We start from the raw sequence: 15,720 nt of genomic DNA, 5'->3' as shown, positions 1-15,720 counted from the left end.
AATAATTTTAATCTAAATTTTTATTATTTTTTTCTAAAAAATATAATCCCATATGAGTAAATAATCCTCGTAAAACATATTTTTTTTTTACTTTTTTTTGTTTCAATGACTAATTTATAATTATTATTTTGATAATCAAATTTGTTTACGTTTCACTAATATTCTTGTAAAACTTATTGTAGACCAAATTTTTTCTTCGAATACGAAATTAAATTACAATACACAAAAAAAAATTGTTTAAATTTTGTTCTTTAAACTAAGTAATGAAAGAAAAAAACAAAATAAGAATAAGAAACTCAAATAATTATAATAAAAGAAGTCAAAAAATAATTTATGTATGAAAAAAATTAAAATATACCTTGAATTTTGATAGAAGAATCATATATACCCCTAAATAATTTTTTTTTAAAAATTACAAGTAATAAATATAAATCTAAAACTATTTTTTTAACTTCCGTTAAATGAAGGGTATATATGAGCCATTTTGTAACGGCAGGGGTATATGTGAGTCGTTTGTATAACGGTAAGGGCATATATGAGCCACTTTTATAACGAAGGATATATCAGCTCCAAATGATAAAGTTAAGGGGTATATCAGACCCTTTTCCCTATATATTATTTATAAGTTGTAAAAATAGAGTTTTTGTCCTAACACATACATATATTAGACGTTTTCTTGTTATCCATTAAAATCTTAGTGAGGTGAATACTTATTCCGTTAATAAGATATATATATATATATATATATACCAGTAATGACACTTTAGTGAAGAGTTAGTAGTATTATACAATCAAAAAGAAAAGAAAAAGAATTAGTTGTGCACAAGATGTACAAGTCATATTTTTAGTGTGCTCGTACGTAATCATATTATTTGCATTACTTATATTTTTTCTTTCCGTTAATTTGCGAATCATTTATTAATCCTTCAATTAACGATGAAGACATACTTAAAACATAATTTAACTATAACCCATTTATCTTGGCTTTAGAGTTAATTTCTCAAATGGTCACTTAACTAATAATTATTATTTCATGAAGTTATTCTTATTTTTTTTTTAATTCTATTTTTAACACAACAAAAAAAATAACTCTATAAGATAATACTAGCTATTTTACGTGAGTGATCGTGTCACATATGAAAAATTTATACCTTGATTCTATTTCATCTTTTCGAAGGTTGACTCTAAAAAACAAAAGGCAATATTAATCATAAATATAAGAAATGCTTGCTTAATTAGGTTCATGACATGACAGTCATGCAACTAGTATAAACGTAAATCATATATTTGGACAATGATTTGTTGGTACACCTAATCCTCCATCTAGAAAGTTTATCATATTTGTTAATTAAACTTCAAATTAATTAAATCGTACGTCCTAAATCAATATTCTTGCACGTTTCGTGCATCATTCAGTCAAAGAATTGACATCATATTTAATTTGCTTTTTTTTTTAATGTAAGTTGTGATTAGGGTTTTAAAATTACTTTTAACTTAACCTACATAAGTATAATATTATAAAGTATAAGATCAAATATTAACTTGGGAAAAAGGATAAATATATCCCCGATATTTTCCGTCATACTTTTGATATATCAATGTCTTTGCAGTTAAAAAATTAAAACGTATTTATCCTTTTTTCTAACGAAAAATCAAATATGAATATGTGACGCAATCCTATAGAAAGTTTGACCAATTAATTAAATTCAAAATTTAAAAACCAACCATTTTTATTTTAAACCCATTTGACCCAATTTATAACACCCATATTCTTTAATCATACAAATTGAATCTGCCGAGATAATGGTCTCTCTAAAATTTTCAAATCTTCCATGACCATTGCACATTAAAAACATTACTAAAATAAGTCAAGATCCTAAACAACAACAATTAAAATGGGAAGAAAAAACAAAGTTCACCGAAAAATTATTAGTAATTAAAAATCATAAACTAACAATAAGGATGGCCGGAGTTTGAACCAGTCCGGACGGACCTGAAAAGAAAAACGACGTGAAACAGATTACCGGAGTTGGAGACACACCGGTGGTTTCTGGTTGTTGGAAATTGTTGAAGCTTTGAGCTTCGCGCGGACTTGTTTGGTCGGAGCTTTGAGCTTGCTGGCTGAATATGGGTTTTGTTGTTGTTCGCCTGAGCTACGAGCTTCGCGCTCGCCGTTAATTGCTGCTTTACGATGATATGGTGGTTTTGGTTTGAATTCTGTTTGGTTGTTGCTTGCTGCTCGGCGTGAGGTGGAGGGATGGTCACTGATTTGGGGTCTGATTTTGTCTTCGTTCTCTGAAAGATGAAGGTTAATTCAATGGTCGATGGCTAACGGCGAAATGGGTCTTGTTCGTGGAGGTGTTTCCGGCGGCGTTTTAGTGGTGCCGAGCTGGGTATTTTAATTTGGGTTAAAGGGTTTCGGGTGGGTTAAAAATAAATATGGGTTAGATTTTAATTGGGTCTAATTAATTGGTTAAATGAATCTCTCTGTAGGATTGCGTCACATGTTCATATTTGATCTTTCGTTAGAAAGAAGGATAAATACGTTTTAATTGTTTAACGGCAAGGTAATTAATGCATCAAAAGTATAATAAAAAATATATATATACCATTTTCAATAATTCAAAAATATATTTATCCTTCTTTGATGGGTCAACATGCAAAACGCATTTGAGACAATACGTCTTACTTATTTGCTTTATTTAGTCAAAAAAGAAAAAAGACCCCCCACCCCCAACCCATACCCACAAAATAACAAAAAAATTATATACCTATATCTATCCGATTTATTGAATGTTTGAGTGTGAACTCACGTATTGATAACTGAAAAAAAAATGTATTTATTGTGAAAATATTTTTAATGATATGGAATCTTTAAAGAAAAAAAAACGTGTAAATTTAATTCATAATGGATAACATCTCAATGTTAATTAAAAGAGTATTTTTTTGTGGAGAGCCGAAGATGATGGTCTTTGGGCTAATTTGTATTTGACCTCCAAAAACCTCTAAGGTGCTTGATCAATCTTGAATGAAGTTAACTCATGAGTGTTCTAAAAATGAATTGACTCTTCTTCATTTCTCTTTTTTTCATTTTCTCTAAGTTCCTACTTATATGTATGATACCGATGTGATTTAAATATTAAAGATCTAAATTAATTAGTTTTCTTAGTCAAAGAAATATACTAATTAACCATGATTGAAAAAGATATTTAAGATTCCTAACTTTAATAAGAAAATATTCATTTTCTAAATTTTTTAGAAAAAAATGAATTTACTTCAATAAAATAGCATTAAGCTTTTGATATAAAAAGAGTTCTTCTATAGTTCAAAAACTTGAGTCACAATAATATATATATAATTTTTTTTAAAAAAAAGTATATTATATCTATTTTTTGGAAAAGTTTGTCTAACTTTTAGTTTTCTTTGATATTTTATGGCAGAGTAATTTCCAAATACTTTTAATTTAATATCTGGTAAAAATTCTATTTTATGATTTACAATATTTTTTTTGATAAATAACTTATTTTAATGTTTGTTTTGAATTAACAGAAATTTAGTTTATGAAGAAACATTTTAACTATATATAACGATAATGATTTAAATTATGATGCGGAAAAATTGTTAGATGGATTTTTTTTATAGCAATAATTAGATAGATTTGAATGGTAATATATATCATTTTAATCATGATTAAGATATTTATTACTTAAAAATATGCATCATTGATATTTAAATAATACAAATGCCAGGCTATAATAATGCATAAAAATTTAAAAAATCATTATTTTTCCAATTTTAGACAATTAAAACTATTTATACCTCAAAGATAATAAAACCAAAGGTCAGTAATATCACTCAAAACGAAAAAAAATTAATTTCATAGATAAATTTCATTTGCTTCTCATGAAAAGAAGTAAATAAATAAGATTTTTTTTATTTTGTTGATAAATTAAATATGGCAAGAGAACTCCTTAGTTAGTTAGCCTTATAAATGACTACCTTCAAAGAGGAGAAACATTTTATTCTACAAATTGAGTTGACAACCAAATTGTCATGCTTCATCAAAGATATAACACAAAAATGTTACATAATTGATTATCAGCAGCTCATTTTATTTTAGTTATTACGATATTTTTTAATAATCATTTTAATTTAAACATCAAAAATGATTTGAACTTGTTTCAATAAATCATATCTAACTTAGCTTTTATTTTATAGAATAATTAATTTTAGTAGGGGTGGGCATAAACACCGGAAAATCAAAACACCGAACCGAATCGAATTTTTTCAGAATTTCGGTTTCGATATTTCGGTTTACTTTTTTGTATTTTTTGATATTTCGATTCGGTTTCGGTACATAATATTTTGGTTTTTGGTATTTCGGTTTAAACCGAAATATTATACTATAATTTATATTATATTAATTAATAATTATTAATGTTAAATAATCTTTTTAAAAAAGAAAAAAAATACGTGAAACCCTATGTAATGTCCCTATTCCTCTTCTAGTCTTCTTCCTCTTCCTCTTTCAGGCGTAGTAGCAGCAGCCGCCGCCGGATGTCTATTTTTGATGTACTGTCTATTTTTACTTTTTAGCCCATTAAGTTGAAAAATCAAAGAAAAAATTATTAAGTTTAAAATTTTAAAAAGCCCACTAAGCAGGCCCATTAAAAATCGAAATAAAAAAATCGAACCAAATTAATAAAAACCGAATCGAAATAACAAAAACCGAACCGAACCGAAATACGGAATGCCACCCCTAAATTTTAGTGAGCTCGTAATTATTTTTCTCTAACAATACCAATATAATAAAATAAAATTTTAATTATTATTTTATTTGAATTTGTCTTACATACTTAGAAATTTCAATTTTTTTTTTTTTTGAAAATAATGAGAGAATCATCTCACAAATAAAATTGTCCCAAAATGCTATTTTGAACATAACTCGAAACATGCCCTAAGAAATCGACCTTGTTATCAGCGGCTCGAACTTCCCCAAATCCCACTCCCAACTGATATACTAAAAAGTTAAAACACAAATTCAGTTGAGCAATAATCAATGGCAGCAAATTTTGGATCCCTTCCATTGTACTCTTTGATTCAATTGAGTATTTAAAGAGGGAAGTATTAGGGAAATTGGAAGGATGTCTCAGCAAAACAGCAATAACAGTAGCAATAATATACCAGTTAGCGAAGTTTATTGGACACTGGTGGCCAAAGCTGACAAGAAGTTCTCAAAAATTCGAGATTTGCCTTACTACCAACGTAACAGGTCTAACACTTGACCCCAATTTTTCAATTTTTCTCATAATTTTGATGATCTTGAAGAACCCCGTATGGGCGTTTTTGTTTATTGTTGATGATAATGATTGCTGTATACTGTGACATGCTTGAATGAATTGTATAACTTTGGGGATTTCAATGGGGAAGAATGAAATAACCCCCTTTTAGTAATCATCAACCTTGAATATGAGTAAATAATGATGCTAAATGAACAAGTTAGGAGTAATTTCTATCAGTTTAGTGTATTTACATCAAGATGATTAGAGCCCCATTTGGAATAACTTAAAGAATGATGTTTTATTGGAAGACATTTTACTTGGTAATTTTTGATTTTGGTGTTTGGTTGGACATATAAATGTGACACGGAATAGTGATGGTGTTTAGTGATAGTTAGATCTAGTGAAGAGGAAAATAATGGTTACAGGTTGATTAGGAGTGAGAGCATATGGAGCACAAGTGCAATGGAATTTCACTTAAGAGTAGGGTTTTTTCCACTATTTGATATAACATAGTGTTCTTAAGGAAAATATTTCCAGTACTTCAGTGACTCATCTAAAAAAAAAAGATATTTTTGTGCAACCAAGTCCAGGAAATAATTTATCATGGAAAACATTTTACGTTATTGCAACAAGGACTAGCTGTAGTCTGTAGACGATTTTCGTGTTTCTATTCTCTGCAGTTTGATGTTTCTACTTTGATTTGTATAAAGAATGTTGTGTCTTTTGACAGTCTTTAATTTGGGTGGTTCTGTAATATAAGGTATGATACATACTTCTACAAGGTTTTCAAGGTATACACACAATTATGGAAGTTTCAACAAGAGAATCGACAGAAGTTGGTGGAAGCTGGTCTCAAGAGATGGGAGATTGGGGATATTGCATCTAGAATTGGTCAGCTTTATTTTGGCCAGTACATGAGGACAAGTGAAGCCAGCTATTTATCTGAGTCATATATCTTTTATGAGGCAGTGTTGACTAGGGAGTACTTTAAAGATGGGATGTTTCAGGATGTTAATCTTTCCAACAAGCAACTTCGGTTTCTTGCTCGGTTTATGACAGTTTGTTTGGTTTTAAATCGGCATGATATGGTTTTTCAATTGGTAAATCAGCTGAAAATGTTGCTTGATGAATGCAAGAGGGCGTTCCAGGTCAGTGACCATGATTCTTAATTGTTTTGTGCACAAGCTCATACATGTAATATTTTGGTTTGCCATAATTGTATGAAAAGTTGCTAGGAGAACTGGAGGAAGGCAACATGTGTAGCATGTCAGAGTCAAATGTTCAATTATCTTTATAATTTGGACCTCTGTTCACATATGTATATTAAAAAAAATATTTTTTTTTTTACTTTGTGCCTTCAACAAAAATATGTGGCGTATTCAGGGTCTAAAACGTAGGATCTGTTTTCTTGCCATGGGAAGTAGCTGCTGTTGTGGGACTTAGATGAAACCATCAGCTTTTATCATGTGACGTGGTTCTTTTTTAAAGGAGTAACCGGGCTTCTTTGAAGTGGTTAGAGTAGTTTTGTATAGATGATATAGATCAGATTATAGATTTGAGAGGAAATCTGTAATTATCCCTTTTTGGAGGTAGCCAGCAGACCCTTAATGCTGAAGAATTCAACCTTACTAGATTTTTTTTTTTTTTTTAAAGAAGTGGTAGAGTATTCAGATTCCAATATTCGACTGAACCATTAAGTTTGTGAACAGCCTTTTATTCAGGTAAAGTTTATTGCCAAACACAGAAGTAATGATTTCCCAAATGTCCATTTCCATTGATGGAGTTATCGTTTGGAGGACTGAATGATATGAATGCCCTTTGTATGCTATGACCTATTTTCACATACTTAGCTTGGTCCCTTGCTCACTACGTGTTGTGATAGGGGAAAGAACAAATATTCTATGCATAGATGGATGACTTTTAGATGGAATTGTTTCCAGGAAACTGATTTTAAAGAATGGAAGCTGGTGGTTCAGGAAATAGTTAAGTTTCGAAAAGCTTACCCAGCTTTTATGAATATCAGGCCATTGAGATATAGTGTTGTGTTGGACCTTCATCCAGATTGCCTGCCACAAGTTGTTGAAGCAAAGAGAAAGCTAAGATTACGAGATGCACTGCTCTGCAGCTACCATCCCAATGAGGTGAGCCTTTGCATGCCTACCTTTTGTTCTAATTGGAAGCGTCTGGGTTTATTATGCAGTTTACAAGTGAACTTAATGTTTGCATCCATATTGATCAACTGCATTAATATTCACTCATCTTTTCTTTCTATGTGGTGATCAGGTTAAGTATTCAGAATTGACTCTTGATACTTTCCGGATGCTACAATGTCTGGAATGGGAACCTAGTGGGTCATTTTATCAGACAGGCAGGGTTCCTCCAAGTGGGGTTGGAACTGGTATTGGCCAGAATGGAGCTCCAGGGCCCAGTCGTGTTAATTATTCACAAGATATATCTGATCCTACTCTACCTCCTAATCCTCGCAAGTCCATCTTATATCGTCCGTCTGTTACAAATTATTTAGCGGTAAGTAGTTGCATTTTTCAACTATTTGCAAAAAAATATTTTTGTTGAAAAAGCAAATTGCAGTTCTTGTGCTCTCATCTGACATTTCAGTACTGTATAAGTATAGTCTAATTAACTTGGTAAATGTGAAATCTCGAAACTTGTTTTAGCACAAATGTAAGATGGGAAAGGTAACTGCTTATTTTTGAGGAAAATTAGTTTGATTTTCCTGGTAGCATATGCTCTATTAATATTACTGAACAGAGTTTTATTGCAATTAATTTCTTTTGTGCTAGGTGGAAGTTTTTAAATATCCTTTTAATATCTTCTATAATGATACTGCAAAAGTTGGCATCCTTCTATCTAGAGCTGGTGATTGAACATCGCATAAACAGCACTATAGCCAATGGCCTCCGTGGATATGGAGAAGGATTTTTAGCTCCTGGATTTATCTGTGTATTCCTTATGCATGTACTCTCTATACTATTCTCCGTTGAAAGTTAACTTTGCCAATTATTGGCAGGTCTTGGCCACAAACTGTGAGGAGCTACCTCATGATGGAGTTCTTTTACTATATTTGTCTGCTGCAGGTAGTAGACGGAGTAAAGCTCTTATATGTTGACATAATTATCCCTTCAAAAGTCAAAACTCTAAATTTACAGCTTACACGGATCCTGTTAACAATTTAAATTTGTGACAGGCAGCTCTCAGAACTCTTTTTCTTCTCCATCCCACGGTGCAGGGAGGAGCTTTATGTCTCGTGTTGGCGACTCAGAAGCCTCCTCTACATCTTCACTGAACTTTGAATTTGAAATCGCAAATCCCATTTCTGCCAAGGGGAATTGCTTGAGTGAGCAGAGTAGTTGCTTATACATTGGCTCTCGTTCCAGTAGAGGTATTGAACTCTTTCCCCATTATGTAGATCCAAAAATGAACAGTTTTGAGGCACAAAACATACTGTATTCATCCTCTTGTTGCAGAAGTATCAGCTGGTGGAATAGCACATAGGTCTTGTTATGTTGTGCATAGGTCACTCTAAAATCAATTCTTGTTTTAATATGGACAACATGTTTCTTTGCAGAAGTTCATTGTTTTCTTTCATTAACAAAAACTAGATAGAAGACCTGGGAAAAACTCATGAAATGCTTTAAGAACATAGAAAAATTTAAGACAAAAACCCTGATTTTATGTATGTAAAATCAACTCAAGGAATATCAACTTGAAGGAGGTGTTTTTCTGCTCATACCTTTATCATCTTAAATATTGAAGTCATTTGTGACGAAGGGTAGTCTATTGGCAAAGAGCTTCTACCTTCAACCATAATATTGGGGATTGAGTCACCAAGGGAGCAAAGTGGGTAAAATTTTGGCTTTTGAGTAGAGAATTTCCCCAGACTCCACTTGTGTATTACAGTGTTTCTTTTTTTGTTGTTGAGTAGGGAATTTGTGGGGTGGATCTGTAGAGAAAATGGTCAAAAGCCCCCCCAACCTATAGGCGGATTTCCAACTACACACTCATATTTTATGGGGTCCTATTTACCCCCTGAACATTTTAAAAGTAGAATATATAACCCCTTAAAAACTCACCCCTAGATTCGTATTAAGTAGTGCTGGACACGCGCCCGCCACGTAATATATATATTTTAATGTATAAAAATCAATTATTTTGTTTTCTTTCATATCCAGGCATGGCATGAGCCACCAACAGGAGATTTTTCATCCATTTACAATCAAATTTCTCTCGATTCAACCTTCAAAAATCCCCAATTTTTTTTTTCAATAATCGCCTAATTACCCTTCAAAATCTCAATTTCTATCCCATTTCCTGCTTTTTCTCTTGATAATGATGAAATTTCACTCAAAAACATTAACAATGTAATGCTCCAAAAAGTCTGGTAGAAATTTTTAATATGAAGATATTGTAAGATTTTTGTACTATTCGATATTTATTGTAGATTTGATAGTCAAAGCTTTATCAGATCTGAAACAGGAAGGTAGATGCAATACCGAAATATTTAAATTTTGTGTTTATGCTTGAATCTGCATCTCCTACTTAAAAAATCTTGAAGCTACAAAGGAAGTGGCAATGGTGGTTCACAACGAAATTGATGGTTGATGGGTCTGTTCTCGTATAGTGGAAGGACGATGAAGACGAAGAATTGGTGGTAGATGAGTGAAGTTCACATGGTGCTGCCGCCGCTGCCGTCTATATTGTTGTTGCTGGTCTTTCTTGTTAAAGAGAAAGAAGAAAAGGTTGCTGGTGTTTCTTGTTGAAGAAAAAAGAAGAAAAGGAACGTTAAAAGTAATATAAAACAAAACAAAAGGAAACATAAAAAAAGTAGAAAATTAATAATGAATTAAAAGGAACACTTATAATGTTAAAGTTTATTAGTTGTTTTTGCTCTCACTCTCTCAAAGAGAGTGAACTACACATTCCTTGCCAGCTCAGCACATAGGGAGCGAATAATTCCATTTTAAAATAGTCTAAGGGGGTAAAAGGATCAGCCTAAAGTATGAGTGTGTAGTTGAGATTCCGACTATAGGTTGGGGGGCTTTTGACCATTTACTCAGATCTGTATATTAATAAAACAAGTAGCGTTCTTTATTGATATCTATAAAGACATGGACAATGACTCAGAGGTTGTTGTCTGCATCAGTTCTTCTTATCTAAATATGGTAGCAAATTGTTACACTTCATTTCTGTCGTCTGGCTGGTATTTGTGTTTACACTTAGCATATATGCTGGTCATCATCTATTCTGAGCATCACACAAGTTTTTTTTTGGTTTTAAACCTGATCCTTTGAAATTGTAACCAAGTGTCATATTTTGGCTGTATAATTCTGAATCCTGATATTTTTAATTCTAGGTCTGAATGGGATTTATCCATGTGACTTGTTGCCATTCACTAGAAGACCACTCTTTTTGGTCATTGACAGTGATATCAGTAAATCATTCACGGTATGCATCCTGGACCTTGCTAATATGATGACAATCGGTGCATAGTTTATCTGAGATTACTATTGTGTTGAGCCAATAAATTTTGTGCTCAAGGATGATTAACTAAAATGGATAGAGTGGTGGAAATGCTTGTACTGATGATTGTATGTTCTAATACGGAGACCGGCATAGGAATATATCTGCATTGCATAGTTTAAAGAGTCTCAAATACTAATAACCTAATAGGGCTTGGTTGGACTTACATTTAATGAAATTTAAAACTGCTGAAATTTTAGAGTTAAGCTCCACGTTTAAAGCTTACAAACTGTTTTAGGGGATCAAATATCCTGGTCTCTCCCGGTGTGTGCATGTTGCTAGAGAATTCTGAGTGAGCCATAACTCTCTAACCTAATTCAATAATTTTTTAACTCTATTTCAACAGCAGCTAAAAGAATTCCCCCATCAAACTCAGATTCTCTCTTAATATTTCTTTTTACTGCTTTGTGTTGCCCATCAATAGTTTGCTTGTTGGAATTGCAGTTACTATATGGACGTTGGGTTATTTAAGAAGCAAATCTGACTACCTTGGGGTAGTTAGGTAGTATTTTTGGTGTTCAGATAGGCATCACCTGCATAAAAGAGGGCCTCAATTTGGGTTCACATTTCCAATAGGGAGCCTGTGACATCTGAAACAAGATTGGCATTTGTTAATGTGCTACATAAGGTTCAAAGGGCTTAATATGTGGGATGTGTCCTCGGCGTTGTTATAGCATTCTTCATGTTTAAATGGATAAAAGGATCTATTATCACTGAGTTGCGAAGTTGAAACAGCAGATCTCTATTAAAGGAAGTATTACATGGATTTGTCAGTATTGGTCTGGCAGGCAGAAGCAAATGATGTTAAAATAAGGTTTAGAAAACTCATAATCTGTTTGGAGGGAGAAGAATAGAAGAGCGTTTGAGAGATCCTGAACTGGCTGGTTATACAGGAAATAAATACCGTAGCTTTTATTAGAGAGTTGAGCTACTTATGCTCTTAAAAATAGGATAAAATACAGGAATGCTGTCCAGAATGTCCGTGGTGAGAGATCCTGAACTGGCTGGTTCAGAGTACAGTGGGCCATGCCGAGAACAGTAAAGAAGCCAATGTATAAGTGGGATTTCAGGAGGAGGAGGAGAAGACCCCAGGCATGGAATGTAGTTTCATTAGAAATTATGTGGGTAGTTTGGAGGGAGAAGAATAGAAGAGCGTTTGAAGGGTTGAGAATGATTATGTTTGTGAGGAGTAGCCTCTTGTCTCTAGTTTCTTTATTGGTGTACCCATGAGGCCCTTGTTTGTAGTTTGATGATTGGATGACTTTTATAGAGAAATCATATTGTGGTTTAGGTTTATCCACTTTCTGGTACACCATTTGTATACGGGAATTTCCCCTCCATTAATAAAATTATTTACCTTATCAAATTCATTTCTAAGTTTTAGTTTTTTTGATTTATTTGATTATCATCGTGGACCTCAACATCATGGGCTTCAAACTATGATTCTTTGATATTCTTCTTAGTCGCACTTTGAACTTAATTTTTCCAGCAGTATATTATTTTATCCTTGATGCATTTTATTCAACCAAAATCTACAGCTGAATGGTGTTCTAGACTCCCTCAGAAGGATCTATGCATGAGATAGTCTACGAACTTCGATGATATTATTGTACCAGTCTTGGTCTCTGGTGATATATTAGAGTTTCTCCTAGTGTCATTTTTAAGGCAGGAAAATATTTAGGTTGCACTTACCTTTTCTCCAGCCTGCTTTCTTTTACAAAATTACTTCATCAGCTCATAATCTGTTCTTAGCGGAAGTGACCTTTTTGTTTCTTGATATCCTTGTATCTGCTTGTTAAATAGATAACTCTCAAGTTAACTCATAGGCCTAATAGTTAGGTTTAAATTTATTTTTAATCACTTGTTAAATTTATTTAGGTAATGAACCTTTTGCTTTTGATTTATTTCTCTGATATGGATAAAAGTATTTGATGCATGGATATCAACAGGCATTAAGTGGATCAGAGAAGGGAGAATCAGTTATCATGCTACTCTCTCCTGCTATGTCACTGCCTATACCTACTGTGGACTCTTCACGACAGCCGAGTGGAAGCTCATTCACAAGTTTTCTTACAGTTCCTTTACAGGCTTTCATTTTGATGCTTGGTTTCACGGGTTCTGACATTGACATGGTGTGCTAGCTTAACCCCAACTGCATCTTACCAGTTCTTTTATGTCCTTGGTTTGCTCACACATGGATTCTTGCTTTCAGGATATGTATGATAAGGCTGACAAACTTCTTTCTTCATCATTAAATGAGTGGGGTTTGTTATTAGCAGCATCAGATAATCTTAATCCTGTTTGGGCTCAAACTCTTGGAGATCCATTTTTACGGCGGCTTATTTTAAGGTAGGTTGCTGCTGTTCGCCAACATTTTCTTCCGTACTCATCTTAGTCATCTAGTGTCAAGTTTTGAAGTAGGCCCTCAAATGGCTGAATATGGATATAGTTGATTTGACATTGAGCACCTGGCAAAATCTGATACTTCGCTGGTATATATTTTGCTGATTCACTCGTACATGTTTTTATTCCAAGATGTTGGTCCGGAGTGTGGTTAAATTGGTATCTATTTGTATTTTCTCAAGGCTTATGGGTGTGAGGGTGGATGTGATGTTGGTTTGGCATGCTAGTTAAATTGGTCTCTATTTGTATTTTCTCAAGGCTTATGAGTTATGGGCGTGAGCCGTGAGGGTGGATGTGGAGGTTAAGCGTGAATTCGTTTTTGAGGAAAATTCTTGAGAATGGTAACAAAATCATTGTGTGGCACAAAGGCTGTGCTAAAACCATCTGTATAATTTAAAGGGAACATTAAGTTAGCTTTCTTCTACTTCCTAATACAGGAATTCAATAATATCCGAGGCACATAATTTAGTCCTGTCCAAGCCTTTTCGTCTTTAAAGAACCTTTGTAATCATTGTTTCTCTGTCTCACTGATGCAGGGACATCCAACAAAATTGGAACTTAGGTCTCCATTCCTCTGTTTCATTGTAGAGTTTCTGGTAGAATGATAATATTTCCCCTTCAATAACTCGAGGCTGCCACCCCTTTAATCTCCAATTTGTCATTTTTGAGGAAATTAAAATGACAAGTCAGCTGAATCCTTTAAGGTTTGTTTGGTTTGAGTTATTAGGAAAGATAATCATGGTAGAATTTCTTGCATTGTTTTATCCCTTGTTTGGTCATTATTATCATATGCTGTATAAGGGAATCTTCGTAAAACTTGTACAGGAATCTCAACCTGGTTCTTATAGTATGAAGAGTAGCTTCCACATATTGGTTTGGTGGTAGTTTGATGCACCTTACCTTTTTCTCCGTTCATATCAGTATTATTATCAATGCAATGCTTTCTCTATTATTTGCTTCGAGTATCTCAATATTTTGCTGTCAGTACTTTTTCTTTTCCTTGAATGCTATGTAATGTTTTCTCTATTATTTGATATGTCTTCTTTACTTCTGTGTGTTCTTTTTCATACTGCTTTGATGTGTTACTTGAACCGAGGATCTTTCGGAAACAACCTCTACCCCCAGTCCTCCACGAGGTAGGGGTAAGGTATGTGTATACTTTACCCTCCCCAGACCCATCCCACAGGGTATGTTGTTGTGGGGACTTTCTAAATTATTGTACCAGATTCAGTATGGGATAACAATCCCTGTATTAGGGTGTCAGCTATGTATGAGATAAAATAGCAAAAAAACCCAAAATGCCCTTGTTTGTAATAGTTGTTTTCAAACCCTTCAAGCATGCTGAGGGCATATTACAAAATCTTATCAAAATACAAGGGGACTGCACACAAGTAATGGTGCAAGAATATAGAGTAAATCTTTTATATTTTAGCAAATTTCTGACCAATCTAATGAACTTAAGTAGTTCTTTTAATAAGTAATATGTGTTTTAGTTGTACGGGTCTACTTTTCTGTTGCTCTTTTCCTCGCAAAAACTTGGATGGTAAAAGACTCTGAAAATATTGCAGATTCATATTCTGTCGGACAGTGCTGGCGCTGTATGCTCCAACCTTCAACAAGACAGAATTTCTCCCTGAATGCATCCCTTCCCTTCCAGATGCTTTCCTGCCAACTAGTGACACATGTCAAAGGATAGTATTGCAACTTGCTGACATCTTTGGTGCAACCAGCAAGTTCAATTTTTCAGAAGAGACGCCGATGCTTTCTGATAGCAGAAGCCAGGAGAATTGAACTTGGCAACTAATTATTTATTTTATTGGGTCAATTCTGGTAGCTTTGTAAATTGATTTGAAAATGAGGAGGCTTCTTTGGTTTGTCCCTTCTCTAATGTTTGTCTGTTAGTTTGATTTGGGGTTCTGTAGGTTGATATATATACTTGTCCAGTTAGTCATGCTTGTGAAGTCTGAACAATGGTTCCTCCAACATTCCCAGTTTGATTGATATCCCAAATGTTTTCAACGCGAGCTGCGCTCATGCTACAATCTGTATTGGCTAAACTCTCTTCTTATACATCTTTCTATAGTTTCTTTTTCGCTCAAATGTTTCATATGTTCATGCGAAAATCAGGTAAAGAAGGATTTAGTTCTTCTTGGAGGTGTATTTAAGAAGTCAGCTGTGAGGGTGTTTGGTTAATTGTTTGTAGTTTCATGGTAACTTTTATGAAGGAGATGATGGACATTGTAAAAAGTTCTCTCTTTTGTATTTCCATATGCAAGTGAAAAATATAACTATGAGATAGAAAATTGGAAAAATGTTTTTCTTTATACCAAGCACACCCATATATTTTGGTAAGATAAAATTTTTACTAGTTATCCATGATGCATCTCAAAAAAAAAAGATAAAAATATTGAAAATATCTTTGACGTTGACACAAATTACTTGATGAGAATTTAGAGATGTATTTAACTCATGTTGCAATACCAAAGATGTATTTAAG

The 15,720-nt window shown here is 33.3% G+C and overlaps 1 protein-coding gene across 2 annotated transcripts; it reads left to right on the top strand.

Moving 5' to 3' along the window:
- Window positions 1-4,929: 4,929 nt before the first annotated feature.
- LOC107008042 (protein SCAI) lies at window positions 4,930-15,315 on the top strand. Of its 2 annotated transcripts, none has more exons than XM_015206934.2 (10): window positions 4,930-5,272; window positions 6,043-6,430; window positions 7,223-7,423; window positions 7,566-7,808; window positions 8,311-8,377; window positions 8,488-8,682; window positions 10,654-10,745; window positions 12,770-12,952; window positions 13,033-13,169; window positions 14,792-15,315. In XM_015206934.2, exons 1-10 carry the CDS (start codon window positions 5,145-5,147, stop codon window positions 15,012-15,014), a joined length of 1,857 nt encoding a protein of 618 aa, XP_015062420.1. In that variant the 5' UTR covers window positions 4,930-5,144; the 3' UTR covers window positions 15,015-15,315. The 2 variants fall into 2 exon arrangements, with proteins under 2 accessions (XP_015062420.1, XP_027770503.1); XM_027914702.1 differs by having other exon boundaries at window positions 5,137-5,272; window positions 6,013-6,430.
- The last annotated feature ends 405 nt before the right edge of the window (window positions 15,316-15,720 follow it).

Source organism: Solanum pennellii, chromosome 1, assembly GCF_001406875.1.
Source record: "Solanum pennellii chromosome 1, SPENNV200".
NCBI lineage: Eukaryota > Viridiplantae > Streptophyta > Magnoliopsida > Solanales > Solanaceae > Solanum > Solanum pennellii.
This window is presented reverse-complemented; position numbering and strand designations above follow the sequence as displayed.

What these genes read in the sequence shown, in the direction of transcription:
- LOC107008042 (XM_015206934.2), top strand. Translation starts at nt 5,145, where the DNA reads ATGTCTCAGCAAAACAGCAATAACAGTAGCAATAATATACCAGTTAGC. An exon ending in GCAGCTACCATCCCAATGAG is followed by an intron (nt 7,424 to 7,565) that starts GTGAGCCTTTGC and finishes TGTGGTGATCAG; the next exon opens with GTTAAGTATTCAGAATTGAC. An exon ending in CGGGTTCTGACATTGACATG is followed by an intron (nt 12,953 to 13,032) that starts GTGTGCTAGCTT and finishes TCTTGCTTTCAG; the next exon opens with GATATGTATGATAAGGCTGA.